Below are 16,950 nucleotides of genomic sequence, written 5' to 3' on the forward strand. Positions count from 1 at the left end.
GTTAGCGTTAGAAATAAAAACAAGTCCGCGAGAGAGGGTGCAAAACAAATCACAAGCAAATAAGGAGTGTGACACAAGGATTTGTTTTACCGAGGTTCGGTTCTCGCAAACCTACTCCCCGTTGAGGTGGTCACAAAGACCGGGTCTCTTTCAACCCTTTCCCTCTCTCAAACGGTCCCTCGGACCGAGTGAGCTTCTCTTCTCGAATCACTTGGGAATCAAACTTCCCGCAAGGACCACCACACAATTGGTGTCTCTTGCCTCAATTACAAGTGAGTATGATCTCAAGAAAAAAATGCGAAAGAAAAGAAGCGATCCAAGCGCAAGAGCTCAAATGAACACTACAAATCACTCTCTCTAGTCACTAAAGCTTTGTGTGGAGTTGGGAGAGGATTTGATCTCTTTTGGTGTGCTTTGCAATGAATGCTAGCTCTTGTATAGTTGTTGGAAGCTGGAAAACTTGGATGCCATGAATGGTGGGGTGGTTGGGGTATTTATAGCCCCAACCACCAAACATGACCGTTGGTGGAGGCTGTCTGTCGTATGGTGCACCGGACAGTCCGGTGCACACCGGACATGTCCGGTGCACATCGGACATGTCCGGTGCACCAGCCACGTCACCAAAGCCGTTGGATGCCGACCGTTGGAGTTCTGACTTCTGGGCCCGCCTGGATGTCCGGTGGCGCACCGGACATGTACTGTAGAGTGTCCGGTGCGCCAGCATGGGCGTGCCTGACGCCTGCGCGCTCTGGCGCGCATTAATTGCTGTTGCAGGCGACCGTTGGCGCGAAGTAGCCGTTGCCCCGCTGTTACACCGGACAGTCCGGTGTACACCGGACATGTCCGGTGAATTATAGCGGAGCAGCCTTCGCGAATTCCCGAGGCTGCGAAGTTTCAGAGCCGCGTCCTCTAGGAGCACCGGACACTGTCCGGTGTTCACCGGACAGTCCGGTGAATTATAGCGCACCGGCTTCTGAAAAATTCCGAGGCTGAGGTGTTCTGCGCGAGGTCCCCTGGTGCACCGGACACTGTCTGGTGCGCCACCGGACAGTCCGGTGCGCCACACCAACATTGGTCTTTTTAATTGGCTTGTTATGAACCTTTGACACCTGTATAACTTATACACTAGAGCAAACTAGTTAGTCCAATTTGTTTGTGTTGGGCAATTCAACCACCAAAATTAATTAGGGACTAGGTGTAAGCCTAATTCCCTTTCACGTCTCCCGCTAGGGGTTGGCCTCGGGTGAGTCGTGACTGCCTGTCTCGCCCGAGAATGGCCTCAGGCGAGTCGTGGCTGCCTGTCCCGCTTAGGCTTGGCCTTGGACGAGTCGTGATTGTGTCTCCCGCCTAAGGGTGGCCTCAGGCGAGTCATGATTGCCTCTCCCCCCCGAGGATGGCCTCGAGTGAATCGTGACTGCCTCTCCCACCCAGGGTTGCCCTCGGGCGAATCATTGCTGCCTTTCTCGCCCGGGGTTGCCTCAGGCGAGTCGTTACTGCCAGTACCGCTCGGGGTTGTCCTTGGGTGAGTCGTGTCTGCTTGTCCTGTCCGAGGGTGGCCACGGAAGAGTCGTGGTTGGTTGTCCCATCTAGGCATGGCCTCGGGGGAGTCGTGCTTGTGTCTCCTGCCCAAGAGTGTCCTAGGACAAGTCATGACTATTTGTCCCGTGTAGGCTTGGCCTCAAGCGAGTCGTCACTGCCTCTCCCACCCGAGAGTGGCCTCGAGCAAGTCATGATTGCGTCTCCCGCCTAGGTTTGGTCTTGGGCGACTCGTGACTGCCTGTCCCATCTGGGCATGGCCTCAAGCGAGTCATGACTGCGTCTCACGCCCAAAGGTGGTCTTGAGCGAGTCGTGACTGTGTCTGCTGCCTGAGCTTGGCCTCAGACGAGTCATGATTGTATCTTCTACCCGAGGTTGTTCTCGGACGAGTCGTGACTGCATCTCCCGTCAGGACTCGGCCTTGGGCGATTCTTGACAGCCTCTCCACCCGAGAATGGCCTCGAGCAGAGGTCCAACACAAACGAACGGCCCATTCGAACTGGGAAGAGGAATAGAGGCCCAACACTTACAAATAAGCAGCATTTTGGCCCAGTGGATCCGTCTGCTCAGCCCAAACACTAACCGCATAACAGTGGCGCGTGGGAGAAAGGAAGGAGTAAGAAGAAAGAGGGCGGCGGCACGGCAGAGCCAAAGCCGAGGCGAGCCGAGCAGTACATGCATCCCGCTTCCCGCATTCCTCATCGAGGTCCGGTCCAGCAGCCTTTTGCGCCTTCGTGTCCCTCCCCTCCACTCCCTCACCGGGGGCTGGGCTGGTGGGGAGTGGGGACTGGGGGCAGTCGCCACGCCGCAGTCCATTCTTTCGTCACCCATCGCAGCTCCAACACCTCTCGCTAGTCGTCATGGCGGCTTCCGCGGCAGCGTTCCCCCTCCCACCGCCGACGCCTCCTCTTCGTGAGTCTCTTCGCCCCAACCCCGTTTTCCTGGCTCCTGCAACTGGATCTCTCCTCCAACACGTATCCCACTGTTCAGCTCCCGGGCCTCTTATCAGTTGATTTAGGGCTGATTCCACTCAGTTGCAGTGATTGCTGACTTGCTGTGGTTACCAGAACGTCCCCAATAGTTCGTAAACGTGCGCTCCTTGTTTGCATGACGGATTAGTTTTGCTTGACAGCAGATCTCTGTTCATGCCTGCATCCGCACTTCCACTCTAGTTTGGGTGAGCCCGCTTTGTTTTGGGTGATAACATTTCCACACCAATCCGCTACAATTGGTTGTTTCTCACACTGCTAAAGCTGAATCCATTCCACTTCCGCATCCCGTGTATTTGCTTGAGTTTCTTCAAGTTAGATTACGTCATTTTGGGAAAAGAATTAACTATTTGCCACTCTGTTTGGAGGTGGGTGGAAAATCCTTTGCCATGACTCATGGGTCAGTGACACATGATTAAGGGGTTTTGGTAAGGATGACAAATAGTTAAATGTCCCGTCATTTTGTCATGTTGAGTTTTACAAGACAGAGACATACACTTTTCCTTTTCAATCACATGTTCCTAATAACACACCGGTGCATTCTTTCGTGCAGGACTTTCACATGTCTTTTGATATCACAGAAAAGGATTGCCCCTGCCTTCACTGCTGTGAATGCCAGGGACGTTTCTGTCGCCCTACAATATATGGACATTGGACTTGATAGTTGGCAAACTTTCTTCTATATACTGGACGTTCCAGCTTTCGCCAACCTGCTGCTTTAACCACATCTTTTCCTTCTTTCCCGATTTTGCCTCTCACTATCATCAATTACCGCTAAAAGTGAAACAAGTGTTCTCCCTATGGCCAAGACATCACTTCCTCCTGGATTCCGGTTTCATCCAACTGATGTAGAACTCACAGTCTACTATTTAAAGAGGAAACTACTGGGAAAACACTTACGCTGCAATGCTATCACTGAGATTGATCTATACAAGTTCGCCCCTTGGGATCTTCCAGGTATCGAACCACATCAGCTTCATTATTTCTGTGTCATTAGGAGTCAAAAAGGATCTGTACAATTACCAGCACGTGTGTTTCTGTATTGTTTTGCATTTGGCTGCAAATACCTTACTTGTCAGATGATGGACCGTTCTGATTCTTTATTGTCTCTTGTTTTACTTTTTATAGAGAGAGCTTCCTTGGAGAGTAACGATCTAGTGTGGTATTTCTTTTGCCCGCGCGATAGGAAATATTCTAGTGGGTTAAGGACTAATCGCTCAACTGGAGTTGGATATTGGAAAGCTACCGGGAAGGACAGGCCGGTGGTATATAATTCTAGGACTGTTGGGATGAAGAGAACTTTAGTGTTTCATCTTGGCAAGCCACCACGAGGTGATAGAACTGACTGGGTAATGTATGAATATAGGCTGGAGGACGAGGAAATAGCTGCTTCTGGTGTTAAACTGGTATGATCCTTTTATGTGTTTGATGTACTTTCATTATTGACCTTATTAAATGCACTGTTTTGCATATTATGACCATCTACTATCCTTATTTAGGCAGATTACTCTGATTTGGCTGTATGTAGTTCTTATATAGAAGCTTGGAAACTGACAAAACCATCGAAATTCTGAAAGCTTGACGAGGTGATCTAAATATTTGGAGAAACAACTTTTCTTTTGCTCCTTCAATTGATGATAGATCAGGTTCCTTCCTACTGGCTGCCACTGCCAGCCAGAACAGAAAGCTCATGTGGTCATGTTACTGTTTATTGAGTATGTTGGTTGAGCAGAATGCATAGTTCTGGATTATGTGCCAACCTCCATAACTGAACGAATTTGCAAACTAATTAGAGAACAGAATGACACAAACATGTGTGCAAGAGTTGCCACATTTTGATATTAGCTCCTTGCTGAATGGGAAGTTACCAATGGCCGCTGCTGTTTAATTTGTTTCTCACCTCCTCCTCGCAGGATGCCTGCGTTCTATGCAAAATCTTTCAGAAAAGTGGCCCAGGGCCCAAGATTGGCGCACAGTATGGTGCCCCATTCAATGAAGAAGACTGGAACGATGCCAGTAATGTAGAGTGTTCTCCATGTGTGCCTTCTGTGGCCCCTTGCGCACCTGAATCAAGTCGTGGTGGGTTGAATTCTGCTGGTCAACGCCTGGCTGTGAGTTATGATGTCAAGGTTTCCTTGGGCTCCTCGGCAGAAGGTATCAACAGACCTGCTGTCAATGGAGTTCATCCTGTCAGACCTTCTCCTGATGCTCCTAATGACTGCATACACATTCAATTGCTGGCTGAGGTTATGAGATGTTCCTCAACCTCAATGCATGTTTTACGTACTGCTGGTGACGATGGTTTGCTGGTAATTTCGTTGATGCCAGGCTACTTTCTTTTTTTGTTTTGTTTCTTGTTAGCTCCAGTGACTTTCTATTTCTGGTGTCGATGCAGGCTGATTCAACTGCTGACTACAGTAGTGATAATAGAATATCTTTGGATGCTATTGAAACTATATTCTGTGAAGTGGATGAGCTTGGGCCCCAGGCTATGGTGAACAATACTAACCATTGTGACTCATGCGGTGAGTATTTGATTCACCCTACGATGGTGGCACGAGGAGCTGAACAGTACTTAGAGCTAAATGACCTGTCCTTTTCGCTCACCGATGGTCCTGATTCCTGTGGCGTGCTTTTCTCTAATGGTGTATCTGTTGAGCAACTACCGGATCTTGAGCTCAGGTTTGAGCAGTTCTCTCCTGACCACATCTCCAATACCGCTATTGCTTCCACATCAACAACGGTTGGTTCATCTGCTTCAGTGCCCTTATTGGAGGATCACAGGACCTGATTCAGAGTATGCTCGCTGTCACTTGTTACTTTGAGGTTTTGATGATGGCTAATCTATGTGTTTTTTTTGTGTGTTGATAAGAAACCCGGCTAAGCAAGCTGGTTGCCATTTTGCAGATTGGAGTCATCTGGCGCACATGTTAATTGAATCTAGGAGGATCTGCAGGACAAAGGCATAATGCTCCCTTTTTTTCAATTTTCATGAAGTTAGAATTTTTTTTTGGATGAAGGCACGGATTAGTGACCACTTGGCACAGAAATATGTTTGTGTTGCGGCTTGTGAATCCAGGACCATTTCTCTGCCTGTAGTTTTGCATGGTAGAACTAGATGGGCAACAACAAAATGTGTTCAGTATTGAATAACGCACTCACTGCATTAACTACTTTGCCTAGCTTAGTATAGTATTCTGGATCTTGAGGCAGGGTAGAAGTGGGGGTGTGGGACAATGTACTCACAGCTTGTTGTCATTTAGCAGCAATATCTTGTTTCGGTAACCTGTGGCAATATCTTGTTTGGTTACCTGGATTTGCTAGTGCCCAGGCAAGATGATGTTTTCGTTGACGCCATAATAATAAATAGCAATCGATTTTATTTGCAAGGACGAAGAAGACGCTGCAGCTATTTTGCTGAGGGATTATTCATTATTTGGATAGAAATCGTGTAGGAATTTAATATTTTGCTGAGGGATCATTTGGATAGATAGAAATCGTGTAGGAATTTAATAGGAATCAGTTCGATTAATAGCGCAGATTTTCCACGTTTCAAGCAGGCCATCAAAGAAAATTAAGCATGTTTGGTTTGCTGTCTAACTTATCACACTTTGCTTAACTTTTCTGATTAAGGTTAGTTTTTTAATTCGAACGACTAACTTTAGGCAAAGTATGGTACAGTTAACCACGAATCAAACAGGTCCTTCATCCTTGCAAAAGAAAATATAATTTCCGTAGGCGTCGGTCATTTCGACTGATTTGTTGTTGCCGACGTTTCGTCCCATGATAAAGGAAAGGCACGAGTTGACCACTAGAATAGTAGAGAAGTAGTTCAGTTTAGTAGTAGTTTTGATTATGACGAAATGTTTCGCTATTTTTTTTACGAGTGTTAGTTAGCGCTGGGCCTGGGAAAGAGAAGAAAAGGGAAGGGCCCCATCTACGCCCGCCCTCGTGTACCTGGAGCCGTCGGCTTCCGCCAGCGCCCAGCTGGAGGTCTCGCTGTTCCCTTCACGATACGCCCCCCCAAAGCGGATCAAACCCTAGATCTCGTCTTGTCGCCCCGTTCCTCCGATCCCATCCTATCCGATCCTCATGGATTCCTCCTCGTCCAGCCTCAGCCAGCAGCCCGAGTTCGACTACCTCTTCAAGCTACTCCTTATCGGCGACTCCGGCGTCGGCAAGAGCAGCCTCCTCCTCCGCTTCACCGCCGACTCCTTCGATGACCTCTCCCCTACCATAGGTGATCTCTTTGACTTCGATTATATTCCCCGATCTGATCGCCTCCCCTCCTCGCGGCATCAGTGTAACCTCAATCTCTGTTCCCCTATTTATTTCCTTCAGGTGTTGACTTCAAGGTGAAGATGGTTAGCATTGGTGGCAAAAAACTCAAGCTTGCCATCTGGGACACAGGTACCAAACCATTGTCTTAATAACACCAGCATGGTTCTTTTTCTTTACATTTTTTTAGATTAAGGAACACAATGATTCCAGCATACCCCATTCATTCATGAATGAGTACAGCCACACAATACAATTTCAAGGATGCTTAGATCCAAATCCGTTAAACCGCACACAAAACATCACAGCACCAAATGGAGAAGAAAAAAAATAATAAAAATGCTCTAATGAATCCAACAGAGCTTACTTGTCAATTCTTTACCTATGTCCCAACTGAAATCCAATGGCTCAGCACGTTTGAAGCAGCATATACAGGACGGGGACTTTTCAGCAAACAAATCACGGGTAGGAGGAGCACCACAGGCCACAGCGAAGATTGGGACTGCTTCTCAGTGAAGTGGAATGCCGCAAGCATGATGCCATGGTGCCAACGGAGGTCCTAGTTATCGTGGCGCCTATGGTCCTGTGGTTTAGCAGCAGCAGGGGTGCATCCAACACCACGACGGTCTTCTTGCTGAACTTGGTGTCGAGGCAGAATATAGCAGCCTACACCTCATGGAGTCCACGAGTTTGGCTGTCATCTCGCAAGTCAGCATCCTAGCCAATGAGTAGAAGTGTCCTAGTGCAGCGGCGAGAGAGTAATTAAACCGTGGCTGCTTGGGGAGCGTGAAGCCGTTGGAGATGTCGAGAAGGCCTGTTGCCATAGAAGAATAGACGCTGCACGGGCAGCAAGTCCCTAAAGACTAGGTTGAATTTAAGAATGTGGGCGGCATGCCATTAGCTCTCATGGTTGCCTCGCTGCCGGCGACGGTAAGACATCCCATGTTAGTGCTGCATGTGACGGCAGCCCCCAATTGCCCATGGCAGCGCGTCAGTGAACTAACACCGGCGACAACATTTCTTCCTCTCTCCATGGCAGCCCAAAACCTTCTCGTCTGGGTCGACCATGTGCGGCACGCAGGCAAGATGGCCGGTGGTTTCCGTGCGGACCGATAATGTGGGAGATCGGTGTGGGTTCCATCTTCTCCTAACCGGCTCGACTTCCGCCCCCTTTTGGCCATCTGGGGAGGAGCGTGAGGGCTGCAGTGGCGCGGAGCGCAGGAGGGCTGTGGTGGTGCGGCGCGCGGTGTGGGACAGCGAGAAGCCTCATTTTGCAGCGTGAATGGATGATGGAATTTTTTTCCCTAAGCAATAGGATGATGTTTGGACAGATAGAGAGGCTCGAAAGTTACATGGTGACTTATCAGAGGCAAGTGACCGAGTCCAATAGTAGCAGAAAACAATCATTTTGGTCTGTCCTTTTCCCTCCGTATTTTGTTTGGAAGAGCTAGCTATTCCATTGGACAGTGCCATTCTTGTTCTGATTGTGTCCATCTTATTCTTTACCCTCTCTATTTGTACATCTTACATTCTTTGAGTATGATTGTGCCTTTGTTGTCGCTGACGATTACCTGTTATGCAGCTGGACAAGAGAGGTTTAGGACCTTGACCAGCTCTTACTACAGAGGGGCACAGGGGATCATTATGGGTATTACTCGTAACTACTACTGTCCTGTAAATTTGTCGCATTGCACTTTTTTTCCTACTAAGACACTCTCTAGTTGATATTGTTAAATAGGATAATTTCTTTTTATCAACCAAAGTGTCTAAATTCCATTACCAAGTTTTGCATAGCTTTAGAGTCACCACACTTGGCAACACATTTCCTGTTGTATTTGTGCTTGCCCTTTTTTATCTGCTTGCATCTTGTTTGGCTCTGTTGAATTATTGCATAGACACACATGATAATTTTATGTGTCATCAAATTTCCAGTGTATGATGTCAGTCGACGAGAGACGTTCACCAATCTTTCTGATATATGGGCCAAGGAAATTGACCTGTATTCAACCAACCAGGACTGTGTAAAGATGCTTGTTGGAAATAAAGTAGACAAGGTAAAGCAATTGTAAAATTTTGTAGTCTCCTTTTGCACCTTTGGAAACAACTGATTTAAACAGTTCGTTTTGGCAGGAAAGTGAGAGGGCTGTCACGAAAAAGGAGGGAATTGAATTTGCCAGGGAATACGGTTGTTTGTTTCTAGAATGCAGTGCGAAAACAAAAGTAAACGTAGAACAGTGTTTTGAGGAACTGGTTCTAAAGGTATGTATATATATTTTCGCAGTACCATGTATGCCGCCTTATTCTTGACAATATTCCAAGCTGCACATACCTGCAAATCGACTATTGAGATTTAGGGGGTGTTTGGTTTCTAGGGACAAAATTTTAGTCTCTCCATTTTATTCCATTTTAGTTTCTAAATTATCAAATACGGAAACTAAAATAGACATTTGGCAGTTTAGGGAATAAAATAGTGGGACTAAAAATAAGAGGGTGTTTGAATGCACTAGAGCTGATAGTTAGTAGCTAAAATTAGTTGGAGACATCCAAACACCATAGCTAATAGTTCAACTATTAGCTATTCGTTAGTTAGCTAATTTCACTAGTAATTTTTTAGCCAGCTAAATATTAGCTCTAGTGCATTCAAACAACACCTTAGTCTCTAGAAACCAAACACCCCCTTAAATGGGGAAGGAAGCAGATAGATAAGATCCTTGTTATTTATAGTATTGGCCTGTATGCACGTTGCAGATCTTAGACACGCCAAGCCTCCTGGCGGATGCTTCCTCAGCAGGGGTCAGCAAGAAGAACATCTTCAAGCAGAAGGCTCCAGAAGCTGACGCCGCCACAGGCAGCTGCTGTTAACATGGTTTTGGTCCTGTATATTGCTATATGTGGTGAAGACAATTGGCAGCAGCTATATAATGATGTATCAAGTTAAACTTACCTGACAATATGTAGTCTTGCCTCCCAACCGCAGCTAAGTAGCAGAGGCACGGGTGGGTGGCATCAATACCGGCATGATACAGTATCAGACACTGTCATCTATATAAGAAACAGCCATACTTCGGTTCGTTGGTTGCCTAAGCTCGCTACTCCAAGTATCTCGGTGGTTGGCCTTGCGCTTCTACTGGTGGACAGCAATATCAACATGTCTATATGTGACAGAAAACAGCCTCACTTCTATTTATTTGTGCCGTGCAGTCGTGCAGATGATATTTCATCTCAATCCACAATAACACATCTTGTGGAAGCAGATTACGTTTGAGCTAATTGTGGACGAATAAAGATTAATGGACTCTAACCATCAATTAGCTATTACTAAATTATATTGTTCATGTATAGTCTTTTTATTTAGTATTAAAAAAACGTGAGCCGATTGTTAGCTCCTGTATCGCGAGCAAGGATGCCAATAAAGAATTTACCGTCTCGCCATCCCCGTTCGCGGATAATCTGTCTTCGTTAGAATATAAATTTATTTTTGTTGAACTAAAACGTAACAAATGAAAAAAAAAACAGAGGAAATAATATTTAGAGATAAAAGCAAACTGATTATATCAAATCAATATATGTTAAGCAAACAAGATTTAAAATCATAAGATATATAATTTTAAAATTTAAATTTGTAGAATTGTAATATGCTAAGGAACTAATTTAGATCGAGAGAAATTTATGGAATGTATACTGAGAACAGGGCTGGGAATGATTCTTCGTCCTCACAAATCCGACGAAAGACCCGTTCGGTTATTCAGGAATCTACTCAAAAAAAATTTTAATTAAAATAATTGTATAATTTGTAGTATAACAATTGATAACCTGAAATAGTTCCTAGTCTTGTTTCAACCTGACCGAACGGGCCGAAGACGATGACCATTAGAATACGAGAGAGGGAGAGGCTTTAATTTCAACTTGTTTACGTTTGGATAAGAAAAGAGGGGAAATTGCAAGAAATCCACCATGTCCCTGCTTTGGGAAAAAGCAAGTAACTTGAGGACTGGGCTGCAAAAGGAAAAGGAGCCGAGGAAGCCCTCCCCTCTCGCCGCAGCCGCACCACCAGACCGACAACCGGCCGGCTTCCCTCGCCCCCGGCGAGGAGTGAAGACAAGCCGACAAGGCAAAACCATCGCCTGTACGGTATCCAACCGCCGTCCCGCCGCACAACCAAGGATAGGGCGGGAGAGGGGGATCTCGCTTTCGCTCCGCTGCCGCATGCGCACCGCCCCTCCTCATGACACCAACTAGGGCACCACCAGCCCCCTTCTCGTCGACCTCCGCGCGGTGACTCTGCTGAGCATCATACCCTTATAGGGCCCGACCCATGGATGTAACTTCGACCGCTGCCGCCTCCGCCTCAGGCGGGGGTAGGTGGTACACGGGCATGTCCGCGGATAACATCAAGGGCCTGGTGCTCGCGCTCTCCTCCAGCCTCTTCATCGGCGCCAGCTTCATTATCAAGAAGAAGGGACTCAAGAAGGCCGCATCCTCCGGCGTCAGAGCGGGTACCCTTTCTCTTTTCCCTTCCCCTGTCCCTACGCCGTGCGCTTGCCTGCTTCTTCAATACGTCTTGGAGAATTGGCCAGTTGTCTTCACTCTGTGCTTCATCATAGAACTGATGCCAAATCCATTAGTTTGAACCTCATTCCCGAGTTAACATGTCTCGTTAGTCACTATTGATATGTAGAACTGTTGTTGATGAAAGATTTCATTTTTTTATGTTTATGTAACAGCTGCAGTTGGAGTTCAACTGCTTCAGTGATTAACTGACTAAAGCTCACTGTATTTCTGCACCAAAATGCACCTTTCTCTAGCAAACCACTTTGTTGATTAAGTAAATTGTGCATTGCATTGCTGGTAAATAATGTGTGACCCGACTTAAAAATTTCAATGACAGATACCCACGCACATGACATCTCTGACTTATGCCCAAAATCGAGAAGGCTTATGTCATGTTATATCTCGGACGCCCCACCCCTCCTACAGGATTTTATATCGCAATTTCAGGCCTCATTTGTACTCTTACCCTGAGGCGTCTGTCTATTTATACTAGCAAACTGCAGTATTAATGTTCCATGTTATTGTTATGACAGGGGTTGGTGGCTATTCTTATTTATATGAGCCTCTTTGGTGGGTTGGCATGATAACAAGTAAGTGCTTACCTCTTCTTTTTCTTCTATTTCGTTGTAATAGATAGCTTCTTAATGTTGAAGCGTATAAATGGATTGCCTAACTTCTCCTATCGGCTTAAGTTTTTAGGTTGAATTGGTTAATGCGTCCACTCTAACACTTAACATACTGTCTCTTCTGTGAAATTCTTTTGCAGTGATTGTTGGAGAAGTTGCAAATTTCGCAGCTTATGCATTTGCACCGGCTATTTTGGTCACTCCTCTCGGTGCTCTTAGCATTATTATCAGGCACGAATTCTCAGTCATAGAACTGTATGTATTGCCTTACTGCAACCTTTTGTTGACTGTATCAGTAATCTGGAGCTATCTTCTGTTCTCCAGCGCTGTGCTTGCACATGTAATGCTGCGGGAGAAGCTGCACATATTTGGAATTCTTGGATGCGCGCTATGTGTTGTGGGATCCACCACAATTGTCCTTCATGCTCCACCAGAGCGTGAAATCGAGTCAGTGACAGAAGTGTGGGATCTGGCTACGGAACCAGGTATTTGCTATTACCCATTGCTTTGTATCTGCTTAATTGGCTACTTCTTTCATGAATAATTACACCACACCACCAAGTCATAACCACTTGGTGTTGTTTTTCAGCCTTCATGTGTTATGCAGCAGTGGTAATTGCTATAGCTGCCATACTTGTTTATCGGTTTGTCCCACTTTATGGGCAGACACATGTCATGGTCTACATAGGTGTTTGCTCTCTCGTTGGTTCCATCTCGGTAAGTGTTCTTTTGATATAGGCATATAGCATGTGTTTATCATCTCCTGGTGTGTGCTTTAATACTAAGTTGTTGGCCTAACTATGCAGGTCATGAGCGTGAAAGCTCTTGGTATAGCATTGAAGCTGACCTTTTCAGGAACGAACCAGCTTATTTACCCACAGACATGGGCTTTTAGTCTGGTTGTCATCTCATGTATCATTACCCAAATGAATTACTTGAACAAGGTATTCTGAGTTTTTGAAAGCACAACTAAAGTCTTCCCTGTGTTCTTGGATTAATTCATTTGTATAATCTTGTCTTCTGGAATTCCTTCCCTGTATAGACATTGTACAGTTATTTTCTTCTTCTCTCGTTGCCTGTATTCTGATTTTTGAAATTCCTGCTGTTTTCGCTAGAAAAAGGTATTTTGATCTCTGTTATCTGAAACCAACTGTTGTTTTCCTCTTTCCTTGATCTAGCATAGCAGCATAATACACGGTGACTAGAATTCTAGAAGTGAACTGGACAAAAAAAGAGGAGATTGGCATATAAGGGCATATGATTCATTTATGTACCTTGTTATTCTCTAACCCAGCAGGACTAGTAGTCCCCAGATGTTGGGAACTCCGATAGATTTGATACCTTAGGGAGATGAAGTCTGAATGTTCTGGTAATATTGGTGATATGATTGAATGGTTAAAACTTCGGTTAGCACTATATACAGCCAAGTTGATTCACCAAGACATCAGCCTTGCCTGACCAATGAAGCAATTATATTTTCTTATAAAACAAATGGTGGTGATGGTTTTTTCTCTCCTTGAATGCAGGCACTTGACACGTTTAATACAGCAGTTGTGTCACCCATTTATTATACCATGTTCACATCTTTAACTATCTTGGCAAGTGTCATCATGTTCAAGGTATGTGTCTCAATTACTGTAGCTTATCGTTTCAGCTTTCATACTTTGGTTGTGAAATTTGAGCAGGGCACTAAATAGTGATTGAGCCAGTGTTCCAAATCCAATTTCAAATGGAGATTTCCTTGGATTGCATTAGACTAAACTGTAAAAGAAGCAGTATGAGCCTGAGCTTCAGCTTTCAGGCATAGCCCGCGAATACTTCTAGTTGGAACACATGAGAAGAGACCACTTAGTTCCATTTTGTATCTGTGGTGCGCAGGACTGGGACAGGCAAAATCCTACGCAAATTGTGACTGAGATGTGTGGCTTTGTTACGATCCTTTCTGGAACTTTTCTTCTACATAAAACAAAGGACATGGCTGATGGTGGTATGCCAACTTTTCCATCTTCCTTCCTTCCTTTGTGGGTTATTTACATGCTCTGAGACAAATATTTTCATGTGTCAATGTAGGGCTTTCGATGTCATCCTCCTTCCGTCTTCCTACATCTTCTTCGGTGCGCTTCTCCAAACAAACAGATGAAGATGGTGAAGGAATTCCTCTAAGATCGTCCGAATCATTCCGGTCACCACATTAACGCATGTTTGCTAATCATTAATTTGCACAGAGTTAGGGGTGGGTATTATATAGATAATGCTATCAGTGAGCTTGTACTAAGGGTACGATGGATGGACCCTCTTTTGCTTTGGCAGAATTGTATATGTATGCCCAACATCTTGTGGAACTCCCAATATATTTCTCTTGGCTGTCGTGTGTGATAACTGATGAAGGATGCGTAATTTATGGCTGCCATCAGCCATCAGGAACATTGAGTGCTGTGGAACCTCTTCACTTGAGCTACTGGGAAGTAAGTACCTTCCAACGATATACTGCATCAGCAATGGGAAGAAAAAATGGCAACAAACAGGAACATGTATTCAGAGCAGAGCCTATGCATGGTTTCATTCATCCCCACCACATGAACATGAATTCGGTACAAAAGACAGGGAATGCGGAAAAAGATAGAGCGAGACGGGGAGTGACTGGATTGACGAAGCAACATGATTGGGAAATACTGAGCCGCAGGATCGGGCCAGTGCATTGCAGACAGCATCTTCTTTCTATGTAGTTATTACCATCTATCTATTTTAGATATAACTATTTAATCAAAATTCTATGTCGAGAGAGACTGCTATTAACATGGTCTAAGATTAATTTAACCATACTGTGTAATACATATCTATTAGCATCTAACAAAAACAAAGCTAGCACTCCACAGATATTTATTAAAGCATGACAATTAACACAAAAAAGATAAACGAACAGTAGATCTATGCAAAAGATCTGTATCACGATAAACAGAAAATGCATATCTACTTATAGTGTTTCCCACGACTAGATTTGAAGAACACGAGCGAACGTGCCAGGCGCATTTACTAGAAGCCTTATTCATCGGCATTCATGCAGGCCGTTGAATTGCTGACGTCAGTTCTGAGACACCGCTCTCTCTTGATCTACTGCACGACAACATAGGGATGGTAGGACAGAGCAACGACGCTGAGAGTTGAGAATTAGAAGACGAGTTAGTTGGTTGTTGTGTCCTCAGTCTACATGACGTCTCCCCTTTATAGAGGAGTCGCCGCAAGTGTTCTAGATTGCCTAATTACTCCCGATTGGCGTGACAACCTATGTGTGGTATTCGATAACTAAATAAATAAAAGGCAAAAAATAAAGTGTTGTTTAGAACACGTCACGACGTGATTGTGCATCGACGCAGGTCGTAAGTCACTAGTCACACGCTAATTTCGTTAAAAAACGTGAAACACGAGTGAGCGAGCGAGCGCGTGTGGTCAGTTCAGAGCAGCCTCCATAGCCCTTTGTGTGTCACATGTGTAATGCACACCCTCACATATAGAAAGTGTTTTGGACTGCTCTAGGTTTCAGCTTCAGTGTAAAACTATAGTTTATAATATAAATTTAAATAGTTTTAAAATTTATTTTTAATCTAAATAATAAGCAAATAGCTTATCTAAATATCTTCTAAAGGTTCACACAATTTTTGAAGCTCCTAATGACCTGCTTCACCAACATCACTAATTTTTTAAAAGTTGAAGTAGTCCCAAATAGGGTCATAAATTGGTTATCTTGTACCTAAATGAGCAATGTGAGACTACAACCTCTTATCTCGTTCCTACATCACCTTGATTTTCTTATATGAATTGAGTAACCCACAAGTGGGCTTAAATATGCTAAATTCCAATAGCTCGTCACGTTGCAACGAAACACAATCATGAATACAACGCTTTCGAACATACCTTCTTCGTTTAGCAGGCGCAACTGCAGTTTCCAGATCGCGTAGCCGTGGCAAAAACATCGCTCGGCATCCCGCGCGAGCATAAGCCCACAAATAGAAATGTCGCACATGAAACGCCTTGGCCACCGACTTTTCTACATGCGGGTGCTAGAGGCAGAGCCATAGTTACAGCATAGAGAGGCAAGTAAGTTACCAATATTATAATGTAAAAATATAGTATGATATATATGCATATGTATACTAACTTTTATATATCATAGATAATAAGCTAATAAAAGAAATTTGCATCACACAATTATATATTGGTAGCAAAGTACTCGTAGATTGTCACGTCATGGAATGATCATATATTTTCAACACCCAGGAAAATAAATCTGGTATTTATCTTTGTGACTCATAGTCCCTTGATTTTAGTTTAAAGTGTGACCTTTACCTTAACAAGACTTTTACGGTTTTACCACACAAAAGCAAGGGGATATGGGTGAAAAAAGAGAGGCATGCTTCATGTAAAATCCCACCATAGGACATGTAACATGAGGAAAACAGATGCAAGAACATGCCTAATGAAAGTATTATCAGGTCATGGCTGTCATAAGAATAATATATACCAACTTGACATGTCAATAGATCAATAGCAAAGTGATAACCAAATAAAGAAATGTTATCATCATTGTTAATTGCTTGAAGTAGTGCTCTTTCAATCTCTCTTCCAGTCATATCAGCAAAATGGACAATCCTTCTCTTGCAAGGTGCAGCCTACCGTCTTCACCATAGTCAAATGAGGCACCCATGGCAATAGTTCCTTGACACGGTCTGGACCTTCTATGCAAACTACATGAAAGGCATCACAAATGTGATTTATCTGCTAACAAATATGAATTAACAAATGTACAAATGCATGAAAGAATTTGTTCACAAGCGATAAATTTTCGTAAAATGCATCTATATAACATCATGGCAATTGAAAAACTACTATAAATGGCAGATGCTAACGCTTACCCTAACTGTCTCTTCATCGCACAAATAAGCCCTTGTAACATTTGTGTGTTTCATGTTAC

The 16,950-nt window shown here is 44.5% G+C and overlaps 3 protein-coding genes and 1 pseudogene across 7 annotated transcripts; all 4 read left to right on the forward strand.

Moving 5' to 3' along the window:
- Window positions 1-2,251: 2,251 nt before the first annotated feature.
- On the forward strand, window positions 2,252-5,573 carry LOC100383817 (uncharacterized). The gene is made up of 6 exons (NM_001176449.1): window positions 2,252-2,954; window positions 3,080-3,483; window positions 3,655-3,932; window positions 4,440-4,835; window positions 4,922-5,323; window positions 5,434-5,573. The coding sequence occupies exons 2-5, from the start codon at window positions 3,327-3,329 to the stop codon at window positions 5,315-5,317; spliced, it is 1,227 nt and encodes a 408-aa protein (NP_001169920.1). The 5' UTR covers window positions 2,252-2,954; window positions 3,080-3,326; the 3' UTR covers window positions 5,318-5,323; window positions 5,434-5,573.
- Window positions 5,574-6,523: 950 nt separating this feature from the next.
- On the forward strand, window positions 6,524-9,874 carry LOC100502273 (uncharacterized). Its single transcript, NM_001196750.1, has 6 exons — window positions 6,524-6,766; window positions 6,868-6,936; window positions 8,387-8,452; window positions 8,737-8,858; window positions 8,935-9,063; window positions 9,553-9,874. The coding sequence occupies exons 1-6, from the start codon at window positions 6,619-6,621 to the stop codon at window positions 9,664-9,666; spliced, it is 648 nt and encodes a 215-aa protein (NP_001183679.1). The 5' UTR covers window positions 6,524-6,618; the 3' UTR covers window positions 9,667-9,874.
- Window positions 6,943-8,170, forward strand: LOC109943980 (anthocyanin 5-aromatic acyltransferase pseudogene; annotated as a pseudogene). Its single transcript, NR_164103.1, has 2 exons — window positions 6,943-7,734; window positions 7,844-8,170. The product of NR_164103.1 is annotated as an anthocyanin 5-aromatic acyltransferase pseudogene (transcript).
- An 886-nt stretch (window positions 9,875-10,760) lies between the features above and the next one.
- LOC100274084 (putative magnesium transporter NIPA4) lies at window positions 10,761-14,403 on the forward strand. Of its 4 annotated transcripts, XR_002266936.3 has the most exons (10): window positions 10,761-11,300; window positions 11,889-11,945; window positions 12,122-12,212; window positions 12,306-12,466; window positions 12,571-12,698; window positions 12,788-12,925; window positions 13,508-13,600; window positions 13,667-13,782; window positions 13,860-13,968; window positions 14,052-14,364. XR_002266936.3 is itself a non-coding variant. In XM_008669355.4 (9 exons), the coding sequence occupies exons 2-9, from the start codon at window positions 11,864-11,866 to the stop codon at window positions 14,174-14,176; spliced, it is 927 nt and encodes a 308-aa protein (XP_008667577.1). In that variant the 5' UTR covers window positions 10,810-11,300; window positions 11,693-11,863; the 3' UTR covers window positions 14,177-14,364. The 4 variants fall into 4 exon arrangements, 2 of the variants coding, with proteins under 2 accessions (XP_008667577.1, NP_001141935.1); XR_002266935.3 differs by having other exon boundaries at window positions 13,508-13,782; XM_008669355.4 differs by lacking the exon at window positions 13,667-13,782 and having other exon boundaries at window positions 10,810-11,300; window positions 11,693-11,945.
- The last annotated feature ends 2,547 nt before the right edge of the window (window positions 14,404-16,950 follow it).

The sequence above is a fragment of the Zea mays genome, chromosome 2 (genome assembly GCF_902167145.1).
Source record: "Zea mays cultivar B73 chromosome 2, Zm-B73-REFERENCE-NAM-5.0, whole genome shotgun sequence".
In the NCBI taxonomy this organism is placed as follows: domain Eukaryota; kingdom Viridiplantae; phylum Streptophyta; class Magnoliopsida; order Poales; family Poaceae; genus Zea; species Zea mays.